The sequence below is a fragment of the Hypomesus transpacificus genome, chromosome 18 (genome assembly GCF_021917145.1).
Source record: "Hypomesus transpacificus isolate Combined female chromosome 18, fHypTra1, whole genome shotgun sequence".
NCBI classification, from domain to species: Eukaryota; Metazoa; Chordata; class Actinopteri; order Osmeriformes; family Osmeridae; genus Hypomesus; species Hypomesus transpacificus.
Genome location: NC_061077.1, coordinates 6,402,366 through 6,425,945, shown reverse-complemented (window position 1 = coordinate 6,425,945; position 23,580 = coordinate 6,402,366). Strand labels below are relative to the sequence as shown.

General features: G+C 43.6%; 3 protein-coding genes across 7 annotated transcripts in view; all 3 read left to right on the top strand.

Moving 5' to 3' along the window:
• LOC124480230 (ankyrin repeat and SAM domain-containing protein 1A) overlaps nucleotides 1–3,639 on the top strand; it is a 59,448-nt gene extending 55,809 nt beyond the window's left edge. The window contains exon 28 of one of the 2 annotated variants that reach the window (XM_047039341.1): nucleotides 1,895–3,639. In XM_047039341.1, the coding sequence (XP_046895297.1) occupies nucleotides 1,895–1,898 (4 nt within the window). In that variant the 3' untranslated portion in view covers nucleotides 1,899–3,639. Of the gene's footprint in view, nucleotides 1–560 lie in introns of both variants that reach the window. The other variant, XM_047039340.1, reaches the window with a different exon arrangement.
• An 895-nt stretch (nucleotides 3,640–4,534) lies between these two features.
• LOC124480218 (specifically androgen-regulated gene protein) lies at nucleotides 4,535–10,794 on the top strand. Its single transcript, XM_047039323.1, has 4 exons — nucleotides 4,535–7,608; nucleotides 8,248–8,419; nucleotides 8,529–9,803; nucleotides 9,864–10,794. The coding sequence occupies exons 1-4, from the start codon at nucleotides 7,369–7,371 to the stop codon at nucleotides 10,682–10,684; spliced, it is 2,508 nt and encodes an 835-aa protein (XP_046895279.1). The 5' UTR covers nucleotides 4,535–7,368; the 3' UTR covers nucleotides 10,685–10,794.
• A 6,591-nt stretch (nucleotides 10,795–17,385) lies between these two features.
• The window catches only part of scube3 (signal peptide, CUB domain, EGF-like 3), a 60,560-nt gene continuing 54,365 nt past the window's right edge, over nucleotides 17,386–23,580 (top strand). For all 4 annotated transcript variants that reach the window (XM_047039710.1, XM_047039708.1, XM_047039709.1 and 1 more), the window contains exon 1: nucleotides 17,386–17,772. In XM_047039710.1, coding sequence (XP_046895666.1) covers nucleotides 17,667–17,772 — 106 coding nt within the window. In that variant the 5' untranslated portion in view covers nucleotides 17,386–17,666. The remainder of the gene's footprint in view (nucleotides 17,773–23,580) is intronic.

Here is a 23,580-nt window from a genome sequence, read left to right as displayed (position 1 = left end):
GTCGTGGTGAAGAAGGAGCTGAGTCGAAAGGCGAAGCTCTCTATTTACCAGTCGATCTACGTTCCTACCCTCACCTATGGTCACGAACTATGGGTAGTGACCGAAAGAACGAGATCGCGAATACAAGCGGCCGAAATGAGCTTTCTCCGTAGGGTGTCCGGGCTCTCCCTTAGAGATAGGGTGAGAAGCTCGGTCATCCGGGAGGGGCTCAGAGTAGAACCGCTGCTCCTCCGCGTCGAGAGGAGCCAGCTGAGGTGGCTCGGGCATCTGATTAGGATGCCTCCTGGACGCCTCCCTGGTGAGGTGTTCCGGGCACGTCCCACTGGGAAGAGGCCCCGGGGAAGACCCAGGACACGCTGGAGGGACTATGTCTCTCAGCTGGTCTGGGAACGCCTTGGGGTCCCCCAGGAAGAGCTGGCGGAAGTGGCCGGGGGGAGGGAAGTCTGGGCCTCCCTGCTTAGGTCGCTGCCCCCGCGACCCGATCCCCGGACAAGCGGCAGATGACGACGACGACGACGACGAGTCTGTTTTCTCATGCGGTGCTTTTCCTGTCCGACCAGGAGACGGCCACTCTGAGGCGCTCCTCAAGAACGTTTCTCTGTCCATCTTTTCTGAACGCTTGCGACTTCTGACTCAAGCGTGGAGAAATCAAATGTTTCGCCACAGCCAAGGATCACCTACAGGGAGGGGACTGTAAGACTGACCACATTGTTCTATGCATCAGTAGGACATCCACCTTCTCTGTTCAAAGGGATGCCACACCTGGCCCCTTGACCCAGGACAGAACCCACTCTCAACCCAGAGGACTCAGTAGGCTGACCGTGCTCCTGCTGTCACACTTGCCCTCTGTTTGGTGCCAAGCTGCCAAAGGAGCCATGGGTCTTAGCACTGTGATGTGGAGTCTGCATGGAGAGGAGCTAATGCAATTAGCATTGATGAGGCATTTGCTAGAGGAGCGACAGTGGGGTAGAGTAGAGAGGGGGGAGCGGGGGAGGGGGGTCCTCCATGAACGTCCCCTCTGTCCCAGACAGCCCTGCGAAGGAGCATGCCTTTCTGTGGTTTTATTCTGTTAAAACCTTGACTTGACAAACCAAGTTGATCTTTTCAAGTGGGGCTTGGGTGCCTGAAAATATTTGCATCCAAAAATATATGATAAATCGAATAGACTGTTCATGTTTTGAGCCAAAGAGATGTACAACGCATGAATTCTACTGACCACAACTTCTAGACTTTGCGTGACGTTATTTGTTGTGAACCCAGTACAGCAATCAATAAGCGAAATGATCAGTATCTGTTAATACATTTGATGGTTCATCAGGTCCCAGATACATATTTTACAACCCAAGCATGTCGCATTGGAGAAAGTTTATGCTCGTCTAGAAACTATTCTGACCAATTTACATCTAATCTGCTCCAGGCTGAAATGTGATCACTGGATCACTGGAAGTGCAGTGCATTCAATCCTCATTTGAAGATGTATTTAATTTGTAATGAATTGACATGTGAAGAACTGTGTTTCAGTCAACCCAATGAAGGACTCTTTAAAGAGGAAAACTTTCCTTCTCTTTTACCTTCCCTTATTTTTATTAACTCATGCCTTTTATGTGTCAATTTTTTACTCAAATGCCTTTGTTTGTTTTGGAATCCAGACAAAGTTAATATTTAAGTGCTGTTTTTGGAGTCTGTTAATGATTATATATAAAATCCAATTTATTCTCTCTTTTTTTTTTTACACATCTGGCCCACCATATCATGTTGTCTCTTTTTTTTAACCTCATTGTCGTGTGTGTCTGTGTGTTTGTGTGTGTGTGTGTGTGTGTGTGCGTGCGTGCGCGTGCGTGCTGGTGTTAATGTGTTTATGTCCGTCCATATCTGTCTCCCTTCTTCCCTGTAGTTGACTGTGGCCCGACCCCAAGCCAAAGTGAGAAGGACAGGGGTCTACCACGGTACTGCATTCTGGGTAGGATAAACCAATGAGCCCACCTTCCTCCCTTGCAGCCCGCTATTCGCTGGGACCATTCTAACATGCTACTGTACCAGACAGGGTCAACAGCTTCCTCTTCTCTTAAACCCCCTGTCAACTGGGGGCCCCTCTCCTCTGATACCTTGTGGGTGGTGACAGATAGGCAAACAGACAGACATCTACTGCTCCCTTTCAACCCCATCCATCAGACCCAACCAGCCTCACCAAGACCCCACCAAGACCCCACACCCCTCACCGACATACACTGGACAGTCAGTTATCCAGCGAAAATGTAATAATGTGGTGGGGATTATTTTCAAGCGCTCCATCTTCCTAATCATCTTCCCCTCCTATTCTGTCATGGTACTAATAAGAAAATATGAACCTGAAAAGCTAGAAAAGGCACTCTGGGTAAAACGTATACAGTACGAGAGTCAAGTTCTTTCTTGTAATTTATATCCATAAAATCACAAGTTAGAATTCCCCCAATATGTTGAAGCCTCAAACTGTTTTTCCCCAGAAATGCTGTTTTCCAATGGGGGTTGAGATCATTTTTACTGAAATGGGGTATTTATCTGGCGGTCTCATTGCAGTACCTGAGGTTAATGAAAAACGAATTGAGAAAAGGCATACATTCAGTTCATCTGCACTGCTACTCATAAGTTACTCATGTGGGTACGAATAAAGAGTTAGAAAACAATGTGAGATTGTGAGTATGCAGACACTTCCTCCTAAGTATGTCATCGCCTGCTCTGTAGAATTAAACCTTTTACCTTTTACCCCTAACACAAAACTGTGATTGTTAGTGCAACCGTGAATGGGAGTAAGTCAGTGACCTGCTTTGGGTCTGATAAAACGACACTACAAAGACTGTTTTTAACAAGGGGAATGGCTTTCATTTGATTTAATAGTTGTATGTTTTGTATTCTTGTATGTTTTAACTGTTTTGATGCTGGAAACGAGGACCAGGCTGGTAGAAGAGCTCTTGCTTTACCCTGACCCCCTTCCTCTGTTCATTCCAACTGGTCCATTAGCAGAAAGGTTTAAATATGGTACGCTACACAGCACCTCCCATATCCTGGTACCTATTTGTAGTACTTTGTGGTCACTGGTGTATTTAGACCATGTGAATATATTATCCGGCCATTACAGTTATTACACAGTACGTTTCTATTACACAGTACTATACATGGTCAGGCCAGTATGGTAACTATGGTACACTGTAATGAGCTTAGCTGCCTGGTCCTGTCTCAGTGTTTGCACATTTGCTAAGGATCATGGATAAGAGGTACGTTGGTGATGATTCTGATGATATGGATAGTGATCATAATGAGATATTGATATTGGATTGTAAATTAATCTCTAGCAGTCTGTATTTTGATACTTGAATGATTTGCTTTTATAGATATCTATATATATATATATGTATATGTATGTATGTATGTATGTACGTATGTAATTTTTGCCACATTTGTCAAAAGAGAAAAACAACTATGTCTTATAACGTTCAACATATCATGACTACCCAGCGATTAATAAGAGACTGAGAGAAATGACTCAGAAGAGGGACCTCACAGCTATACAGGCAAAAAGAGTGTGTAAATAATCTTGGGCTTCCAGTCTTTTTTATGATTATTATTTTTCATAATTGTACAACTAATAAATGAAGCAATGAAGATTGTGTTTGTTCTCACTCTTTTTGACTAGTTTTGTGGACTATATATAATTAGAATTAAAATGGTTACTACAATTGAGACAGTTTCACAGTGACTTAGACTGCGATTTGCCTTGGAGATAAGAGGGTTATCTGTTTGAACAGGTCTCAAAATGACATGAACAATAGTAGTGACACATTTTATGAAAGTATGCCCTCTCATATAAAATGGCTTTATGTGCATTACTGGGGGCATTCAAAGTTCCTTCTTCAATCAATCAATTGCAAATAACGACCCCAGTTCCTGAAACTCAACAGTGACTTTGCCAAATGCAATTAGAAAGCTGTGCAGTACTGCAGCTTCAAGACTGATCACATTCAAAGTACACTCATTTAACAATACTGGAAGCTGCAGGCTTGTGTCATTTCTTACCTCTAACCACCAACAGGATTAAGCCAACGTAATCTATGGAGGTTACACACAGTCCTCATTCGGTTTGCTTTCATCTTAAAATAGGACACATGATAGATATTGCATGTGTAGGTCTTCTTTCAAAACCTTCTTTGAGCCCTTAAGCCCCAGATCCCAGTTGTTAAAATCAGATTTCCAGGTACATTAGTCTTATGTCATTGCACTAAAATAAAATCTAGTTTCTCATTCTCTTGAGACCAAAATTATATTTGACACTGACCATATTATAAATCATCATTTGATAAAGTATTGATATTGAATTAGTGAACGGCATAAACAAGTATGAAGTATCCTTAAAACAACAAACAGGCCTACAGTTTGTGTAATGGAAATACTGTTTGCCTATGCAAATCAATAGTTTTTCATAAGATATGAAGCTGACGTCATTGAGACTGTTTTTATTACTAGCACAGACATCATGTTTTACTTATGGAATCGATCAGTAATAATGCGATGGCTGAAACAATTTCACTTCTGTGAATTATGTCGGTTATGATGCAATTTCACTAGATTTAGCAACTTACTGTAGGCTTAGATTAAAAACTTTTTTAAATTTAGTATTTCTACATTCGTCGTTTTACAAAAAAAAATGTATCAAGATCTGCTGTCTATTTAATTATTCCAGAAACAATAAGCTAAGTACTCTCGGTGTGCTCTGATTGGCGTTTTCTGCCTCATGGCGAGTAGATCCTCACTCACCTGGAATGTGTATTTACATAACACCTCCTTCACACAGACAGAATAACTCAGACATTGGAATTGTACTGAAGACCGTGGAAGATGAACGTAAAAACATTACCTTGAATTTTATGCGCGTACACTTTAGACACGACCTGCTCTCAGGTAAGAACTGAATATGGACGGTGGCATACTTTTTAAATGTATTTTTCCGTTAACGACAAGTTACTTACTTCCACAACACAATTGTTGTGACTTGTAAGTACGAAATTGAAATGTGATAGATCATAGAAGTCAACTTGGTGAAGTGAGTGATGTAACAATAGGCGCTTTCTAAAAATACTTTGAGAATAAGCTACTTACTATCTCTGCCATTACGGGCAGCGTTCAGCCCTTTTACTTGTCCACACAGGTTGCGTGTCCAACTATTGTTTAATATCTATCACAGAAACCTGGCCATACAGTAAGTCTGTATGATATGATAGGACCGTACAACAGACTATCCTGTAATATATCTTGTTCATATTGGCGAATGATATTGACTTGGTCTTCGTTCATATGGAAATTATTTTTCCGGAATCATAACAAAATGATCATTATCAGTCAATATTAATACATGTGATCGGCAATCTGTCGGGCAAATATTGATTAAACTATTATTGTGGAGTGTAAACAATTCATTTGAAACAGCTCTGGCAATGTTTCCAAATGATTGATTCAGTGCCAAGCTAAACATTGATGGAAAATGTCTCCATGCATGCAGTACACTTGCAGGTTTTGAGTTGCTCAACACACTGTTTGTCATGAACCTTTATTTACTGTGAATGATTAACTTAATCCCTATGCCTGCCCTTGACCGCATATTTCTCATTTCAGCCTTTTATCACCACTATACAATCTACTTCCCCCCCCTCAAATGGAATCCTGTCATCTTCCTGTAGCTGCCTCTTTCAATGAACTTGCACAGATTTTGCACTTCTGTCTATGGCCTTTTGGTGTACTTCTTATTCTTTGCCTTGTAATTGAGCTAAAATGCGGTTAGGCTTGTCAATGCTCACTTGACTGAGTTAGAGGCTATGTTGATGTGATGGGGTGGGGGAAAGCAAGCAAAGTGACATTCCTGTTTCTATTAAACTTTGTGTCCCTTTTCTTGGAAGGGTGCAGTGGGTTGCCTCTCCCAACCCAGGTAAGTAGTGTGCTGCAGATTTGGGAGGGAAGTGCTGCAGGTTCTGGGACAAAATCTGCTCCTCCTCAGGACTTGCACAGTCAGGAATGAGCAGTCATCATGCTCAGTAACTGCTATCCCTAAGGTGTGGTGTGGGAACCAACTTGAAACCTCCCTTCTGCCAACAAACATCAGTGTGCATGGCGGTCCAGCTGACATTTCTCAAAAGCAATTTTTTTAGACCTGACTCTTTCCGGAACTTGCATCCACAAAAACTAAGCATGAATCATTTGTATCTTAGCTCTCTGGTCAATTTAATTAGCGTCTCCACATGTCTCCACACGTCTGAATAATGTTTTGACGTTAATATCCTTTGTAAGCTTGACTTGTTATTTTGGGAGTGGTGTTGATTTCTAAGTTCAGTAATAGCCTTCTGTGTTGTTAAATATTTCTGTAACTATCATGACGTGTGTCCCTACCAAGCTTAACGTTTTTCAGGATTTTAGCTAGCTTGTTGTTGGATAGCTGTATGACGGGGATTTATGTTGAAATTATGGAAACTGGTTAGAAAGGCAGGGACAAATATATAAGTCTCAAAGTGGGAATTAACCAGTGCTTTTGTGGGTGTGTGTGTGTGCAATCTTAGTGTCACTTGATGTTATAGCAGGGCTGTAAAACACTTGTTGTATCGGATGCACCAATACCATTTTTTAATGACTGAGTATGAGTACCAATATTTTTGTACTGGTACTTGCCGACACTGATACCTATACGTTTTTAGTTGTTTTGGGGTGATGTGGCAGTTTTCCAAGCACAACACGGTGAGACTGATGAATGTAGGACAGCTTCTTTATTATTACTCGAATGAAAAAAGCTTGGTATCGGTATCGGTGCATCCCTAGTAATTACCCTTAACAACCACATCTGACAAATATTAGTATACTATTAGAACAATTGGCCTGGCTTTAGTCATGATATGTGAATATTTTGTTTCTTGTATTGAGCATCCTCAATTTTCACCTGTGGCCACCCCTTATGTAACATTGGGGCTGGGTGTTAGTAACAGGGTTAAGCCTAACTAATGCACTAGAGGGAGCTTAAGTGAGTTTAAGAGTCTTGTGAGATTACACAGATCATGAATTAATTCAACTAGGTTAAGTCAAAAGCAAGCTTTGCTCAGTTACACCTGCATGTTCCTCCATTAGATAAGGATACATGCTAAATTAAGATTCAGTACTTGTGTTTTTTTTGTATCCTTCCGGTTAGCCTTTGGCTGGCATACTTTCTTCAGTCAATTAGTTTATACACAAGGTAACTACAATACAACACGTGCTAGTCTAACATTCAAACTTAGCTCATCCAAGAGACTCCTACAATATGTCTTAACAACTTGTCTCCTTCCTGCCAAAGTAAATTCCTTGTCTGTGTAAACTTTCATGGTGATTAAAACCCTTTCTGATTCCTTCCTGTGTCTTAAGGTTCTATCCCCACACTGTTCCTGTTTGACGCCCAGCCAATCAGCAGAGGCTCTTGAAGCCCTGGTCTCACCCCTCCATCGCCACATCTGTGCAATGCCGAAGAGTGACATGTGGCCAGGTGGCATTGCCATGGAATCCTTAATCAATATGGACGGTGCTGGTAGCTGTGATAGTGTGGTCAGCGTGAACTCTGGCTTTGTGAGTGGTAACAAATCATGTGTTTTCTTTGTGGCCCATACTATACTTTGTGCTGTTTCCTCATCAAGGAAATAATGTATATGGGGGGGGGACATCCCAGTCTGATTACAAGCCTTTTACAAGGAAACATCAGCATCATTATTCGGCATTGTTATTGGCTGTAGAATACGGTCAAATACATTATCCCTCTTTGATAGGACAGAGTGGCGAGCTGATAGTCTAAGATGAAAAGTCTCTGGGTATGTTCAGAGCCAGGGCTTGCACAGAGAGAGCAGGTGAGAAAGAAGAACGTCTTTGAAGTTCGTTGGAGGCTATTACTGTCCAGAGGCCCCTCCAATCCTCTGAAACACATTCTACTGGCCATTTAGTGTGTGATGAAAGCTAGATATGAGAGTGAGCAGAGTGTCAGTCCACCCCTGCTTTGTGAAAAGTACACCAGTGTGAGCTTGGTCTGAATGAAGCAGAAATATACACACTCTCAAGTGACTCAGTGTCACCAGACATTTGAGGACCGAACAAACTATGGAAGAAGCAGTGTCCTTAATTTGTCATAGTTTGGTTTGCTTCATCTGGCGTGTGTGTGCATGTGTGTTTGTATGTGTGTTTGTATGTGTGCTACATGTGATTGTGTGCACACAGAGTGACGACAGTATGGAGCATCTGTCAGCTGAGGAGCGTGCTTGTCTCTTGTTTTTGGAGGAGACCATAGAGTCTCTGGAGATGGAGGAGGACAGTGGCCTGGCCAATGATGGCAGCCTGGCAGAAACATTTCCACCCAGTATCTCCCCCATGGTCCAGACCAGCCTAAACGGTGAAAACATCTAACTGTCCAAATCATACTGTTATCGGCTCCCAGCTTTATGAAATGTGTCCTGGTTTTGGAGTATCTACAGAAGTTTGATTATCTGTTTGTGTTCCAGATGCATCCAATATCCAGCATGATGAAAACTGTAATGTGCCTAAGCCATTTCTACTGGCCAATGACTGTCCGAGCCCACTGTCCAGAGCTCCAGGTGGTGACAGTGAGCCCAAAACTGATGTAGCACTACAAGCTAAAATAGTAGTAATACCAACAGACCCTAAAGCTGAGGCCCCTGTGAAAATTGCTGCCCAGGGCCAAGCCTCATCCTCACATCCAGCTGGTGTAGTCCCAGCTCCAGCTTCAATTCAAGAACCTGCCACTAAGCTCCATAACTTAGAGTTGGCTGCTGACTTGAAGACACTCGAGTTGACCACAAACACCAAAGAACCTGATGGGAAATCTGCCCCTGACTTACCTGGACAGCTAAACACTTCTGGAAACCCCTCACCAGTCTCTGGGTCTGACCCCAAAGCATCCCCTCCAGCAATCCTAGATGGCATGATGGATTCATTCTTTGGAAAGAGGGAAGTTGAGAGCAATCTTAAAACCATCTCTGCAGACAGCAAGTTAGGCAAAGGTAACTTCAAAGACCCTGTAAATCTGGACCTAGCACTGATCCCTCCTCCCTCAGACTTCAGGGATGAGCCACAATCAGAACTGGAACCAGGTCCAGCTGGGCCAGAGCCAGAGAAAAAGACTGAATCTACTGCACCTACAGGCCTCTCTGCCCGGGGGCCTCTCACCTACAGCGAACTGGATCAACTCCGTACAAAGGCCTCCATGAAGAGAGCTCCACCGGCCTCCCCAGTAACCCCGGATCCCCCTTCCAAATTCACAATTGACCTTCCTGGCAGCACCAACAACCCCCTTTCCACAGAAGCCCTTGCCTGCCCTGTTTCTGAGGCTGCAGAGCCCCGAAGCCCCCCAGCTGTAGCGCCTAAACCCAAGAGGCTTCCTTCTAACATCATACTCAAATCCCACAAGGCGGCAATCGTAAATCCTGATGGTCACCATGCCACTTCTAACCTCACTCCCAGTGACAAGGTAATGATGGACCCCCAGAAGGTTCGAAGAGAGGCCTTACAGAAGCTGGGCCTCCTCAAGAGTGAACATGTAGACTCTGGTCCCCTCCGAGGCCAAGCACATTCACCGAAATCCAAGAGTTCATCTTCTGGGCTTTTTTCTCCAGCACCTACCCCTGCATCAACAAGTTCTCCAACCCTAGCTGCATTGCAATCTTCGATGTTAAACCTAGCGCCAACCCCAGCCCAAAGCACAGCCCCAACCCCAGCCCCAACCCTAGCCCCAATACCAGCCCCAGCCACAAACCTAGCCCCAACACCAACCCCAGCCCCAACCCCAGCCCCAACCCTAGCCCTAACACCAACCCCAGCCCCAACACCAAAACCAACCCTAGCACCAACCCCAGCCCCAACCCCAGCCCCAACACCAAGATCAACCCTAGACCCAACCCCAGCCCCAAGTACAGTCCCTGCCCCAACACCAAACACAGCCCCAACCCCAGCCCCAATCGTAGCCCAACCTAATCCAGCTCCTGCCCCTGCTCTAGCACCAGTTGACCCTGCTCCTGATGCAAACCCAGACTCCTCCACTAGCTCAACTTCAGTACCAGCTCCTACTTTTCCTACTGCTCCAAACCAAGCCCCAACCACTACCCCAGCTCCTATCCCAGTCCAAGCCCCTACCCAAGACACCACATCAGTCCCAACCCCTGCTCCGGTCCCTGCCTCAGCTATTAGCTTGGTTCCTGTCTTAATTCCAGCCCCTGCTGCCTTCACCGACCAGGACGAACATCTCCACTCACTTACTGAACTAACTGTTTTTGAGTCACCCAAAATGTCCGCAGGGGTCAAATCAGTCACCCTGGAGCGTTCAGGCATTGGCCTGAGCAGTTACATTTCCAGCCAAGCCTCAGGTGAAGTTCACCATGATACCACAGCAAATCTCAGTCCTAGCCACCTGCGCAATTTCAGGCCCCGGCCTGCTTCCCTCGGTAGTGGGAAAGACTTTGTTCAGGCGGGGGCCTTGCAGTCAGACACCAGGAGATCTTTGCACATGGCTTCTGTCTTAGAACCCTCTGAAGACCAGAAGTTGCCCCGCTCCAGTGGCATCAGCGTGCTGATCTGCCCCCGTGGTGAGAATGGATTTGACCGGCGTGAGGCCCTGAAGAAACTGGGACTGCTCAGGAACTGACGGCCTAGAGATTAGCCTAGAACCTTTGTCACTTAACATGGCCTTTCTAATACAACAAGCTAGGGATGTTATTGTATTTGGTTGATGAAATATGAGCAGACCTTGCCTATATATTTATATTTATATCACATAGATGTTTTATTTGCCCTCTTTACAGTGCAAAACCAATGTACACAAGACCATGACTTACATTATATATACAACTATGAGAAAATTAACTACTGTAAAAAGGATATGTATTTCTCATACACCGATTAACTGACATGTTCAGTTACAACTAGCACTGTATACTTTTATAAATAAAAAACTACATATACTGCACAGATATTTATGTTGCAATAATTCATCCATCTGTTTCAGCTATCTGCATCCCTGATGTCTCAGTTTCCTGATCACCTTTACATTATTCAAAATATATTTCTATTTCCCTTGTGTCTATATTTCATCCCTTGACGTGCATGTTTTCTTGTTCACATTGTAAATACAAGAACTTGCTTGAGTCACTGTTTGACTTTGATGTGGACCATGGTAACTGGAAATGTAAGTCATGGTTATCTGATCAGAGCCTTGTTGTTCACGTCAATGCATCAAAGGGCTCTGCCCTCTGATTCTCAGATGTGCAGACAACAAGGAGACGGCATATATCGCTTTGTACATCCCATACTTAGAGCAGACTAAAGGAGTGGTCTGGGGCTGATGCTTGATAGGAATCTGGAGTATGTGGTTTACGTGTTTTTAGAAGTGACACAGATGTCAAACTCATCCCTCAACAGATATCCTTCTTAACAATATGAGTCCGTAGATATTTAAAACAGCGACTAAAATACAAGACTTCATGAAAGAGCTGGTGTCCTAAAAATTTGATTTCAAGTTAATAAGTACAGCAGTGTGTGTGTGCACTAGTTCAGGAATATTTAATTGCTATAACTTTGTAATGTGACACTGAGGCTTGCCCTAAAGAATGCACTGTGTTTACTTTTCCCCCCTCAGCTGAGATGCAGTGAAGACTCGGCCCGGGTTCCTGTCCTGGTGTGTCAGGTCAACACAGAGAGTTCTGGAACCCGGGTTCCTCTCCTGGTGTGTCAGGTCAACACAGAGAGTTCTGGAACCCGGGTTCCTGTCCTGGTGTGTCAGGTCAACACAGAGAGTTCTGGAACCCGGGTTCCTGTCCTGGTGTGTCAGGTCAACACAGAGAGTTCTGGAACCCGGGTTCCTGTCCTGGTGTGTCAGGTCAACACAGAGAGTTCTGGAACCCGGGTTCCTGTCCTGGTGTGTCAGGTCAAAACAGAGATCTCTGGAACCCGGGTTCCTGTCCTGGTGTGTCAGGTCAAAACAGAGATCTCTGGAACCGTCCCTGGCGCAGCACCTTTATCTGATGTGACGAGAAACTGAGGGAACCTGTTTAGCAGGTCCAGGTTGACCCTTGCAAAGTTAATCCCTGCAATGGGGATTCAAGATAATCACTGTTGTTCGCTGTACACACTTCATCCATGTGTACAGCAGCCATGCTCCAGATTGCACACTGACAAATAGCCTTGCTCTACATTTACTACATAGACTTTTACTTACATTATATTAATCACTGCCATTGCTATTTGCAACTGCCTCATCAAATCTACCTTTTTAATTATGTTCTGGAATGTGCTCCAGATTCTTTAGGTGTGGTGGATTTGAGGTAATGTTGAGTGACTGAGTCAGTCTGTACTGTGCCCTGGGTCTGCCCAATACCAATAGGAGCCCTACCCAACACACCTTTTTAAATACCATTAGATTTTCTGGATCCCACCCAGTACCTTTTGTGGTACTGAAGTGTATTAGTAAGGTTTCATGATCCAGTTAATGATATCCCTAAACAAATCTCTCATTCTGGCTTCAGAGGGCTAACACCTTACCAGATCTGATTTTCTGACCGTAGAACAGGGAACATTACAAGATCTTCATGTTAGATTCTCTCTTGCTCCTGACATGTTCTGAATATTTCCCCCACTGAGCATGCAGGCCTACAATAAGGGGACCAGGTGTCAGCTGTCAAACCAATGCAGATAGAAAAGAGTGCTTTGTGCTCCTTCGTGACACGATGGTATGCACACTCCACCCCTCCTCCTTCCCTACCTCTTCCCCCTCCCTCGCTCCTATGTGTCACGCAGTCAGCAGGCCAGGCTGACACTGGCACACTGACAGCTCCTGTCACTTTCAGTGTTATCCTCTGGCACCATGTTGTAGTTGGATCCCTAAACCTGCATTCCACTCTTTGCTATGCTAGCTATGTCACCCACCACCATTATAATCTTGTTCCATCATGGATCTCATTACCCCTGGATGATATCAATGGCACACAGACTATAAAACTACACTATAAACTATACTATACAACTATAATGAGCATATGTACCCAACATATATTCATTATTGTTAAAAAAAAAAACTTAAACATTACATGTGCTGAAATTTGAGTCAGGGCATGAACAAGGTCTGTTGTCATGGTATCTACACTAAGCTCATTTCACCACTAGAGGGCAATGTAGGTTTGTGCTGAGTGGGGTATGTCTACGTGTGTAAGCAGGCCTTCAAGCTCACTAAGAATTTGTGACAGAGGTGCAGTAATCGCACCATCATGATTGAGGCTGTTAAGTGTTTTATAATGACATGCAGTGCTTGCCATAATAATCGATGGAAGCACTACTTAAAATATGTAACCCAGGGTACTCTAACTCATAGCAGAGCTGTCATTACTTCTACCAGTGGAGCTGCCTGTTGTCACCAAATGCTCTTGACAAGCACTGATTTCAAAAACCATTTCAGGGTGAAGAACAAAAGTCACACAGGCTTTACTTCATCTGAGAACCTAGGATCTTCATTCTAAACTAATTGTATTAGAGTCAATTAAGCTTGTGTTATGGCGTGGATGTAATTACAATTTTTGCAAGTATAATATACTATATACTATAATTGTATTATTGCAGAAGGGGGACGTTATGTGTGCTTTGTCATCATTATCATCCAAAACCAGATTTTAGGAGGGTGGACTGTGTGTAGGAAAGATTGCTCCTGCTTTGTGTCAGACTGCCATTTCTGTAAGACCATGAGAGGTTGCAGTCTGAGGGCTATGAAAGAGAAATAATTAAGGTTTGACAGCTCTTTCATTGGCGATACCACTCAGCTATGAACGTGCAATAAGTAAATGACTGAACGTGCAGTAAGTGAATGACTGATGCCCACTAATGCAATTTCTATTTCATGTGTCTCATACTCCATAATGGTTTTACCAAACCATTGAGGTCATTTGTTTTTCACTACTAAGGCCTGCAACTAACAAAGTGAATGTCAACCCTTGGACGGTGTGATTTGCATTTTACATGGGGAGAATTGTTTCATCGACATCGCATTCGCTACTTTGGGGTTTCTGAAAGCCAGCTCACAGCTAGGGAGCTTGTGTAATAAATTTTTTCTTTTGCAGCTTGATAGGTCAGTTTTGAACTAACTCCAGTCAACCCAGAGCACTCAACATGGAGAGGTTCATCTCTTTCAGGGGAAATCAGATTGTTTGTTGCTGGAAACCACCCTCTCGAGAATACAGCATTTGTGGACTGTTGAGTGAACACATCACCTTTACCACCAAAAGTGTTTTAGATTAAAGTTGTCCGTCAAACCATCTCTACAAGTCATATTACCAAGCCCTTTATAGAAAAGGACACAATAATGATGAACTTTCTTCCGCTAGGCTTGTAAAACTAGTACAAAGGATAGCAGTCTTGAAGCAGTAAGAACGTGGAGCTTCATAATAAGAGGCCTCTCCTCAGTCTTAATGACCTTGTAAGGGCGGTCTGGGAGGGCGTGACCGCCGCCCCACCAGGCTAGACGCTGAGGTCATGGGACTTCCCCGCGCTGCCGTCCTTTGTACCTGTGTGTGTACTGACACGCCCCCCGGCTGGATCCCAGATGATCAGAGAGGATCAGTCAGGAGCACGCCCCAGCTGAGAGGGTGTCTTTGTTTTCATACCTGGGACTTAGAAGGTCTACGTCATCTCAGCAAGTCATACGGGACTTATCTCCTACTCCACAGTCTCATGCACATTAGGTATAATTACAGTACACGGTTCAAAGAGATGTATTTGTCATTTGCACATTATAACACAGGTCATTCCAGGCAACAAAAAACAACAACAACATCAACAATCAAACAATACTGTCCAATAAAGCTAAAATATGGCACCAGAAATAAAAAGTCAATTGAATAATATTAAATAATATCAATATAAAGTGTTTGAGTCCACTCTAAACCACCGTGTGTTTTGTCACTGTGTACAGGTTAACCAGAAATAAATGATTCTCTCATGGTTAAAGTGCCTTGGGGCTGTGGTCAAAGGCATTCCTGGGGCAAGCCCACAGTGTTCCTTGGGATGCCAGTGCTGACATGCGGCATGTCCCAATCCCATACTGTATGTACCCTGTGGCGCTGGCATGGTGAGTACCCAGAGCTCCTGCTGGTTCTGTGGTGTGCTGGGGTTTCAAACCAGGCATGGGATGATGATTGCCCTTTTGGATTGACACAAGAGGAAGTCAGATATATAATGCATAGACTTCATAGCAGTGCTCCCTGTTGAAACCAACAAGGTCATCAGTGTGCCAGCATACACTTAGGGTTGTTGGGGGACACATGGAACTGGGACAGGGTGTCCAGTACAAACATATCTATAATGGAGCAAGAGAGCTCAGTCCTTGGTGACACAAGACGGTCATATTTTGTCACATAAATGTAACATTGCCTGTGGTTCCCATATGCATCTGTTCCTATAATCATAGCGCATGGTTTGTACGTAGACATGGGAATACACACCCCTGGTTCTTAAGGGAAGCACGTGTTGTTTCAGTGTGTTCTGTGGGCATCACTTGAATCTGTTCTGCAACTGTTGTCGAAAGTCTTGTTCCCATTGTGACACAAGCTCATTTGATTGTACAAGTGAGTGATCATAATGACATATATTCAGATATTAGGGTATTCCATATCTTGGAATTTCCAATGACATAGATCTGCCATGTTATGATGCACATACATTTAAAGTAAATTAACATGAAAAACATTCAAATGTTGTTTGTGACACCAGGAATGGTTCCTTAAGGGCATTCTGAAGTAGTTTTTGGTTTCACTCAGAACAATTAGAAGGCACGGACATGGTTGATCTAGAATCTAAAGTGATGTACAGAAGATATGCCATATCAAAAACAGGCATGTTAAAACCACCCTAATGCTAGGGCGCTGCAATGACTTTCACTGAGACAGTCTGGAACAAACTAAAAAAGAACTACAAGGCTTAGTTCTTCTCTCCACCTCTCTACCTTCAATGAGGCAGAAAGATTTCCAAGCGAGATAGCCATCTAACGGACAAAATGTTATCAGATTGTCTATGATATTTTCAAATGCTCTGTTTAATCAGAGCAGTAAGTGGAGTTGTTATCTCCAATCAATCTTCATGCCAGACCCAAATTACGTTTGATTGAAGATAAATAACACAGAAGAGCAGGAAACTAATTATAGACTACCATCTGCCTGAAAACAGAGATGCAAACATAAATGCTTCAACACAGCTAAATTAATTCAGGAGAGAAACATCTTCTCTTTCTGGGTATCTTCTTACCCAGCGATGTGCCATACTGTGGTTAGTTGTGCCAGTTGAGGCTTCTAGTTTGGCCGGTGGCTAAAGGTTGAGAATGTGAAAGAAAAAATAGTCTTTACCTTTCCTCAGCCTGAAAAGCAACTGTATTGTGCGGTGCACAATAGCTGAACTGACGATACATGAGACATGCTCTATCTTGTTTGTGTTGCCTTTTGTTCTGCCCTATTGATACTGTATCTGAAAAGAGACTCACATATATTTAACAGTACAAGCATGAACAGTTTGGGATGAGCTCATGAAGAACATGGCGGATAGTAATGGGATGATTAGCATATTGCAGATTCCTGACAACTGAAGTGAGGTTATTCATTAAAATCCCTAGTGGCTCAAACAAATCAGATCCGATCCCTCTGAACTCCTGCAGGCTACAACAACAAAGTATTAAATTCGAATCTGTCCATGTATGAAAAGTGTTGCAAAGCTGAACAATCTGAATAAGATATTGAACTTGTACCTAGTTTGGTTAATTGCTATCCTTTGCATATAAGCACCAATTATGCTTAACACTCTAGGTTAGAGTATGAAAATGCAAGACTTCCTTAGTTTAGATTAGAGAAGGCGATTCGTGAACAGTGCGTAGGAGTATATGAATAGGCATGTATTGCCAAAATGACTCGTTTTATGCTCCTTCAAAAAACAATTACCACTCTTTGGTCTCTCTTGGCCAAAGCTACTTGAAGGGATTCCCCCGACCCAGAGGTAGCTCTGTTTGGGAGTGTGGAGCGCAGGTTGCCCAGATCCATTAAGTGCACATGGTCCCATAGTCTGACCTCTCGCCTACGGAAGCCGTGTCCATGGCAACCTCCGACTACGGTCTAACCAGCAGCTGATTGTAAATTCCTGCAGAAAAAGAAATCCTTGCAAGTAGTTGGAGAAAGAGAGAGAGAGAGAGAGAGAGAGAGAGAGAGAGGGAGAGAGAGAGAGGGGGGGGGGGGGGAGAGAGAGAGCAAGGACGAGCAAAAGAAGGAGCAGTGCGCGGATCCTCTTCTCTCCACCCCCTCCCTCCCCTCTGCTTTACTCCATCCCTCTCAGACCTTTCTCCTTCTCTCTTATATTGACATTGGTCTGGGTCGAACATGATCACAGAACACCGCTCCTCAATTGCTTCACATTGTCGGGGTATCCACAAAACCCGATCACTTGAAACAAAATAAGCTGGCAAAGGAAAGGACCCACCGCTCAGTCCCACGAAAAAGGGGTTTTCTGGGGAACTAACACGTTTTTAATACCAGAAACCCGTAGACTACAGTTAAGCGTTACACAGTAGGTGTTGAACTTAACTAATCAAAAGCAGTTGAAAGTGTAACATGTATATGCACGTTATAATGCGCGCGAGCATTGGATTAGTAGGGTTCTGTCTGGTCGCCTTTGTCCAACAGCCAGCTCGCGCTTCGGGAAGCAAAGCCTCTCAAGGTAAGTTTTCCCGTCAAAATACCCTTATTCCTGCATGCCTTATTACTCTGACACTGGAGGAGTTTCTCATTATCCTTCTTAATATTTAGTGCTGAGCTGAATCACTTGACAGTTTAGTACTAAATAAAAATGTGTACCTAATTTTAACTTAATAAAATGGCACTTACAAATTGCTTACAAATTATTTATTCCATTCAGCATTCCACGTACAATAAAATGCACTCAAATCAATGTAGTTCTGATAATTCTTTCCCGATGGAGTTGCCATACGAATATAGATTGATGTAGTTGCCTAAAAATTGTGGCCAATGCTGAACTGATTCAAGGACAAACAAGAAATATTCTTCGCAGCTGATTTAACGTTTTTGCACGTGCATGTTGGCAATTTTACATATTTTATGTAAATTGAAATTGTATTTAAATCTGCAAATATCCGCCAGACAACATTTTGATTCCACATTGTGTTTTTATTCGCTTCCGTCAGTTATCTGCTTTTTTATGAAAATATGTCAAATTGGTAAAAGTTCTTTATAACATGTAGATCACCTACTGACTCTGTACCTACTGTAGTTAATTAAGGCGAGACGAGTAGGTATTTGTCACTACTAGGACAAGTATTTGACACCATTCTGTAATACTTATGTGGACCACTCTCTCTGTAGTCTCCTCGAAGCTACAGTGCCCTGGTTGCTTTCATGGCCTGTCTGTCAGATCTTTGTTTTCAGCCTCAAGGCTAAGGTAAAAAAAAATCTTCACAGTGTGTTCTGATTCCAAAAAAGACGACGGCAATAAAACCATTATAAATATTTACACACCATAGGACGTTTTAAGTGCCTTTAGTCTGAGCTCATCAACACACACAAATAACCCGAGACATGATGCTACTTGAAACATAATTCATTTGGTAGTTCTTCTTTTCAATTTTTTTTCTGCTTCACATAGGAACAGTGTATGACAATTCACGCAAATAAGGACAGATGCTTGATAGACATAACAGTTTGTGTTTGTGTATGTGTCATGATTGTGTGTGGTGAAGGATGTTTCACAAAGATACACACACACAAAATTACATCCCAAGAGCAGTCTGCTGCAGGACTAAAGGGGGTGGGTGACTATTTTGCATTCTGGGTGGTCTTCCCCCACTTGTGGGAAAACCCAATATTTACATTTTGCAATTAGAACTACTTTTTCTCACTTAATTTTCCACAACATCGATTACACTCCCTTGTCATGTGGAATGTTTCTGTGACAGTGCCACTGGGTAACGGGATGCACCTGTTTGTTAGTGACTAGTAGCAACACTACGACTGATGATGGACCAACACTTCATAATGACTGTCTATCTGTTACATGATAGATAGGCAGATAACAGCCTGACTCTACTAACTTGTTGGCATGGTATGTCTGTGTGAGACAGAATGGGTGTGAGAAAAACAGTCAGAACTGAACATTGACATACTGTTTGTTTGTTTGGCAATGCTTGTTGAGTGACAGGTTTAATTTGGATGGACAAATTGAAATTTGTGACTGAAAATCGACCCTGGGAAAACTTGGTCTGTGTCTGTTGACTGAAAGACTAGAGTGGTGAATTGAATTTTCTCACAAGAAAGATGTAGAGCCACTGCTCTAGAAAGAAAAATGGAGAGAGAGACAGGGAGATGGAGAGAGGGATAAAGAGAGATAGATAGAGAAAGAGAGGGAGAGAGATGAACAATGCCAGACTAGATGCTGAACAATGACTAGGAAAAGGGGGAACAATTTGTCAGGTCAATATTTATTCAACACAGATGTTGGCGACAAGCCGCTTTGTCCTTTATCAATGTCAGCCTAATCACAGGACCGTGTTCAGGGCATCAATCGTTACTTCATCTGAAAAAAAATGGGACAAAAGAGGGATGTTCAGGATGTGGTAAGTAGTAAGAAAATGACAAATATGAGAGGCGGGAACAGGGAGATTAGTGGTGAAGGTAGAGAGGGGTAGAGAGAAGGCCAAAAAAAAGAAGGAAAGATGAAAGAAAAAATGAAAGACAGAAGGAAAGAAACAAAACAGAATGAAAGAAAAAAATACATGTGAAAGACTGAGGTGCCTTAGAAGGACATTGCAAATGACTTTCCTTGAGTTCAGCGGAAGCTCTTGGCTCCAATGTAGCACCAAGGCAACGGTTGGTGTGGGGCTGACATGCTGCAGTCAGTGGCTGTGTTGGTGTAACCTCTGCTCCTGGGCCGGGGATCTGGGGGTATGGGGCTCTGGGTGGCAAGCCAGTCAGAGCTCCAGCTTCAGCAGGACCAGGGAGCAGGGCCAACACCAGCCAGGCCTGGTCACACTGTGGGAACCAAGTAGCCCTGGAGCCACTCAGCAGAATAAGGCCCAAGAGGAGAGAGGCCTACCTAGAGGTGGTAGAGATGGAAGACTAGAATTGCCCCCCACACACCCCACCCTCTTCCCTTGTTCCCCCTCCTCTGCTTTGTTTGCTTTGTTTCCTCTTCCTTTCCTCTATACTTAATGAAGTAGCCATGCGTTTTTCCCTTGGTCATGGGCTATGGCTGTGCTACATCCAAATTCCAGGCTTATTGTACAGGGGCTTCCATTCCCCACTTTGTAAGCTATGGTGTAACTCACCCCCCTCAAACATCAGTCAACTTGCATTACCTGCAGTGGGAGCTCAAACGCAATGTTGAAAGATGTGCTCTGAGATGAACTCAGCTAATATTGCAGGCATTTACCTGAACAGCAATATCTATGTAATCAACCTGTAAAACTAATAAATATCCTCTGAGTGTTTATGTGCAATGAGTGTGAGGTTGTGTGTATAAAGTACATGCATGCGTTTGTACGTGCCTGCTTTTAGCGGGTGTTTCTGGTAGTGCTGATAGTCCTGATGGCTCCTGGTAACCACATGTGAAGCCACATGAAAAGCCATTTTTTAAATGGTGCTTTAAATTTGTGCCCAGCCCTCTGGGTTTGGTCTTCCCTAAGACCACACCATTGTGCAGAAGAAGAATGTGACTATTGTAAGTCAGCACCCTTTACTCTGCTCATCATGGACCATGGCCAGTGCTCTTTCATGGCACCAGCACTTTGACAACCTCTTGGCAGCAATCCCTCATCAACTTTAGCCTGCTGGTCTGGTTGTGTGGTTCATGCTGTACTCTGGACAAGCTCCTGCATGGTGCTGTGTTTGATTAGGTGTAACATCCCCCCCCCTTCCCCCACCCCCCTCAGTAGATGTACCTTTAAACACACCAAAGCAAATGTCTTCTAATGTTCATTGAAGTCTTATTTGGGAACTAGTGTTCAGACAAATATTTGAGTTAGGTTAATTGTAAGATGCTCACGCTCATTCTGACATTCTGTAAAAGCTTTTAGTATTGATGGTGAACCTCAGTGAATGACAGTGTAAGATGAGTGATGTGCTTGTTCTTTTGATTGACTTCTAGCTTTCATCAGTGTTTGGACTTGGTCAAAACCCACAAGGAATTGAAACCAATCAGTCAGTCAGTCAGTCAGCCAGTGACAGTCAGAGCGGAAGATTGAATGGAAAAAGATACAATCTCGATCTCTGCTTTGCATGGTTGGTAGAAAACCTGATAACTACTGTATTCCTTCCAAGAGAAACACTGTATGAATCCTGACAATGACTTTGATCTTTAAAGATAGGGACAAGCATAGACCCATACTATTTTAGTTGGATCCCTGTGGCAGTTTTAAGGGAGATTGCTCTTTTCTAAGTTGGAAGGGTGTTAGGGAGCATGTTTTTCTTGTGGGCAACACTTTACATTAGGGTACATTAACTACCATGTAACCACATGGCAACATCTAAGGAAAAACGTTGTTGGTACATATTAATTACTATGTAATGAAATGGTATGAAAGTGTTTGCGGTATAGGTTATTACAAAAGTGTAAGAAGACACAGTAGGGAAGGGGTATAATATGGATGTTGAAATGAGGCAGTGGAAGGTTGTGTTATCAAAACAATATCAATATTAACATTCATTGACCCCGGAAAGCCCATTGTATCATTGTGTGGAAGCTGCAGTTTTAGAGGTTGGAGAGAGGTACAGTGAGAGCCGTACAGTCAGAGTGAGTGCATGCATGCGTGTTTACATGTAGGTGTTAAAGCTGGGCTTTCATCTGGCCCTCCTTTGGTGACCCTCTCGCTTTCATCTTCATGGCTGGAATGTAAAAGCAGGATATTTCCCCTTGACATCAGTGTGTCAGAGATACTGACCTCAGGGACAGACGGTGGAGCTGGGCACATGCCTGCTGCTCATAGACTCTTTCTAAAACAAGATGTCTGAGGCAGTTACTGATAGATCGGACTGAACATTTGTTTTATCAATCTGAGACTTGAGGGGATTTTGTTGTGTCTAGCTCAAGAAAAACAGTGTTACTGTTCTTTAAAGTGTTTGTTACAGGCCAAGATAAAGCACTGCCTGGGGAAGCCAGAGAAAACGGTTTGCCATTCGACAGTGATGACAGGGAGTCCAATTATGCAGTACTACAGGATTCGGTCCTTGGAAAATAAATGAGAACTGTATCCAAGTTATTTATCTATAATGTTTTGCAAAACCATCAAGCTATTGGTTTTAGGGTTGGACTGAAGTGGTGGTGTTTCTGTCCTGTTTCATGCCATGGTACCTAAGATCTGCTGTCTCTGACTGCAGGCTGGGTCAACAAGGAACATATTTCTGTGCATATGGTAGCTGTGGTACAGACACTGTGGACATACCCTTTGGGAATCAATCAGCTTTTAGATGCCTTATAAGTCTGTCCTGGCAGCTTCTCTTCCTTACAGGAGCAGAAAAAAATGACATGAGCGACCAGCATTCCCCCAGTGACCACTGTCCTCTGCCTCAATTAGGATGGTCATAGTGCTGAGGTAGCTAGAGAGCTACTGAACAAGATTGCAACACTGTCCTGACATACAGGAAACAGGCATTACAACAACACTCACATGCACTGAAGATTACAAACACAGCACACACATCAAGACACTCATCTATAGAAACAATGAAGTCAGGATCTCTCTCCACTTCCCTTCCTGATTCCCTCGACTTAGAAACCCATTTATAGAGCCCAAAGTAAACAGTGAGCTCCAAATGAGGCCTGTAATACTTCTCTGTGGTGGGACTTCTAAAGAACTCCCCTCTCTCTCTCTCTCTCTCTCTCTCTCTCTCTCTCTCTCTCTCTCTCTCTCTCTCTCTCTCTCTCTCTCTCTCTCTCTCTCTCTCTCTCTCTCTCTCTCTCTCTCTCTCTCTCTCTCTCTTTCTTTCAGTAATCTATGTTCTGATGCGGAAGTGCTGAAAACGTCCCTGTAGGTTTGGGGAAGGACAGAGAGACAGAGTTCATGCTACAGTTGGGCCCGGCAGAGCTGAGCTCACCTCCACAGCTGCTGATGTCTGCTTGAAGAGCCTTACCCAGGACGAGCCAACAGCTGGAGCAGCTCTCCAATCGCTAATCCCATCTTTTGTTTTTCTGTTCCATGAGTCAGTGATTGGCAACGCTGGAATCCAAAATTGGTTGTCTGTGGGATTGTCTCCTCTACTTCTCTGTTCTGAGAACCAACATGGCTGGTTGGAGAGTGTGCCGCTTCCATTGTTCCCTCATTCCTCATCTCCCCTCTCCCATTTTCCCTCTTCCCTCTTCCTTAACCCCCGGTCCTAATAATGGGGAGCTGCATCTCTTTAAGAGTTGGGGGTCAGGGGGGACATCATTAGGCTGGTCTGTGGTGGTCAGTGTTGTTGGAGGGGGGGTTGGGGGAGCAGAGAGAGCCTTGTTTACAGACGGTGTGTTTACATTCCTGCA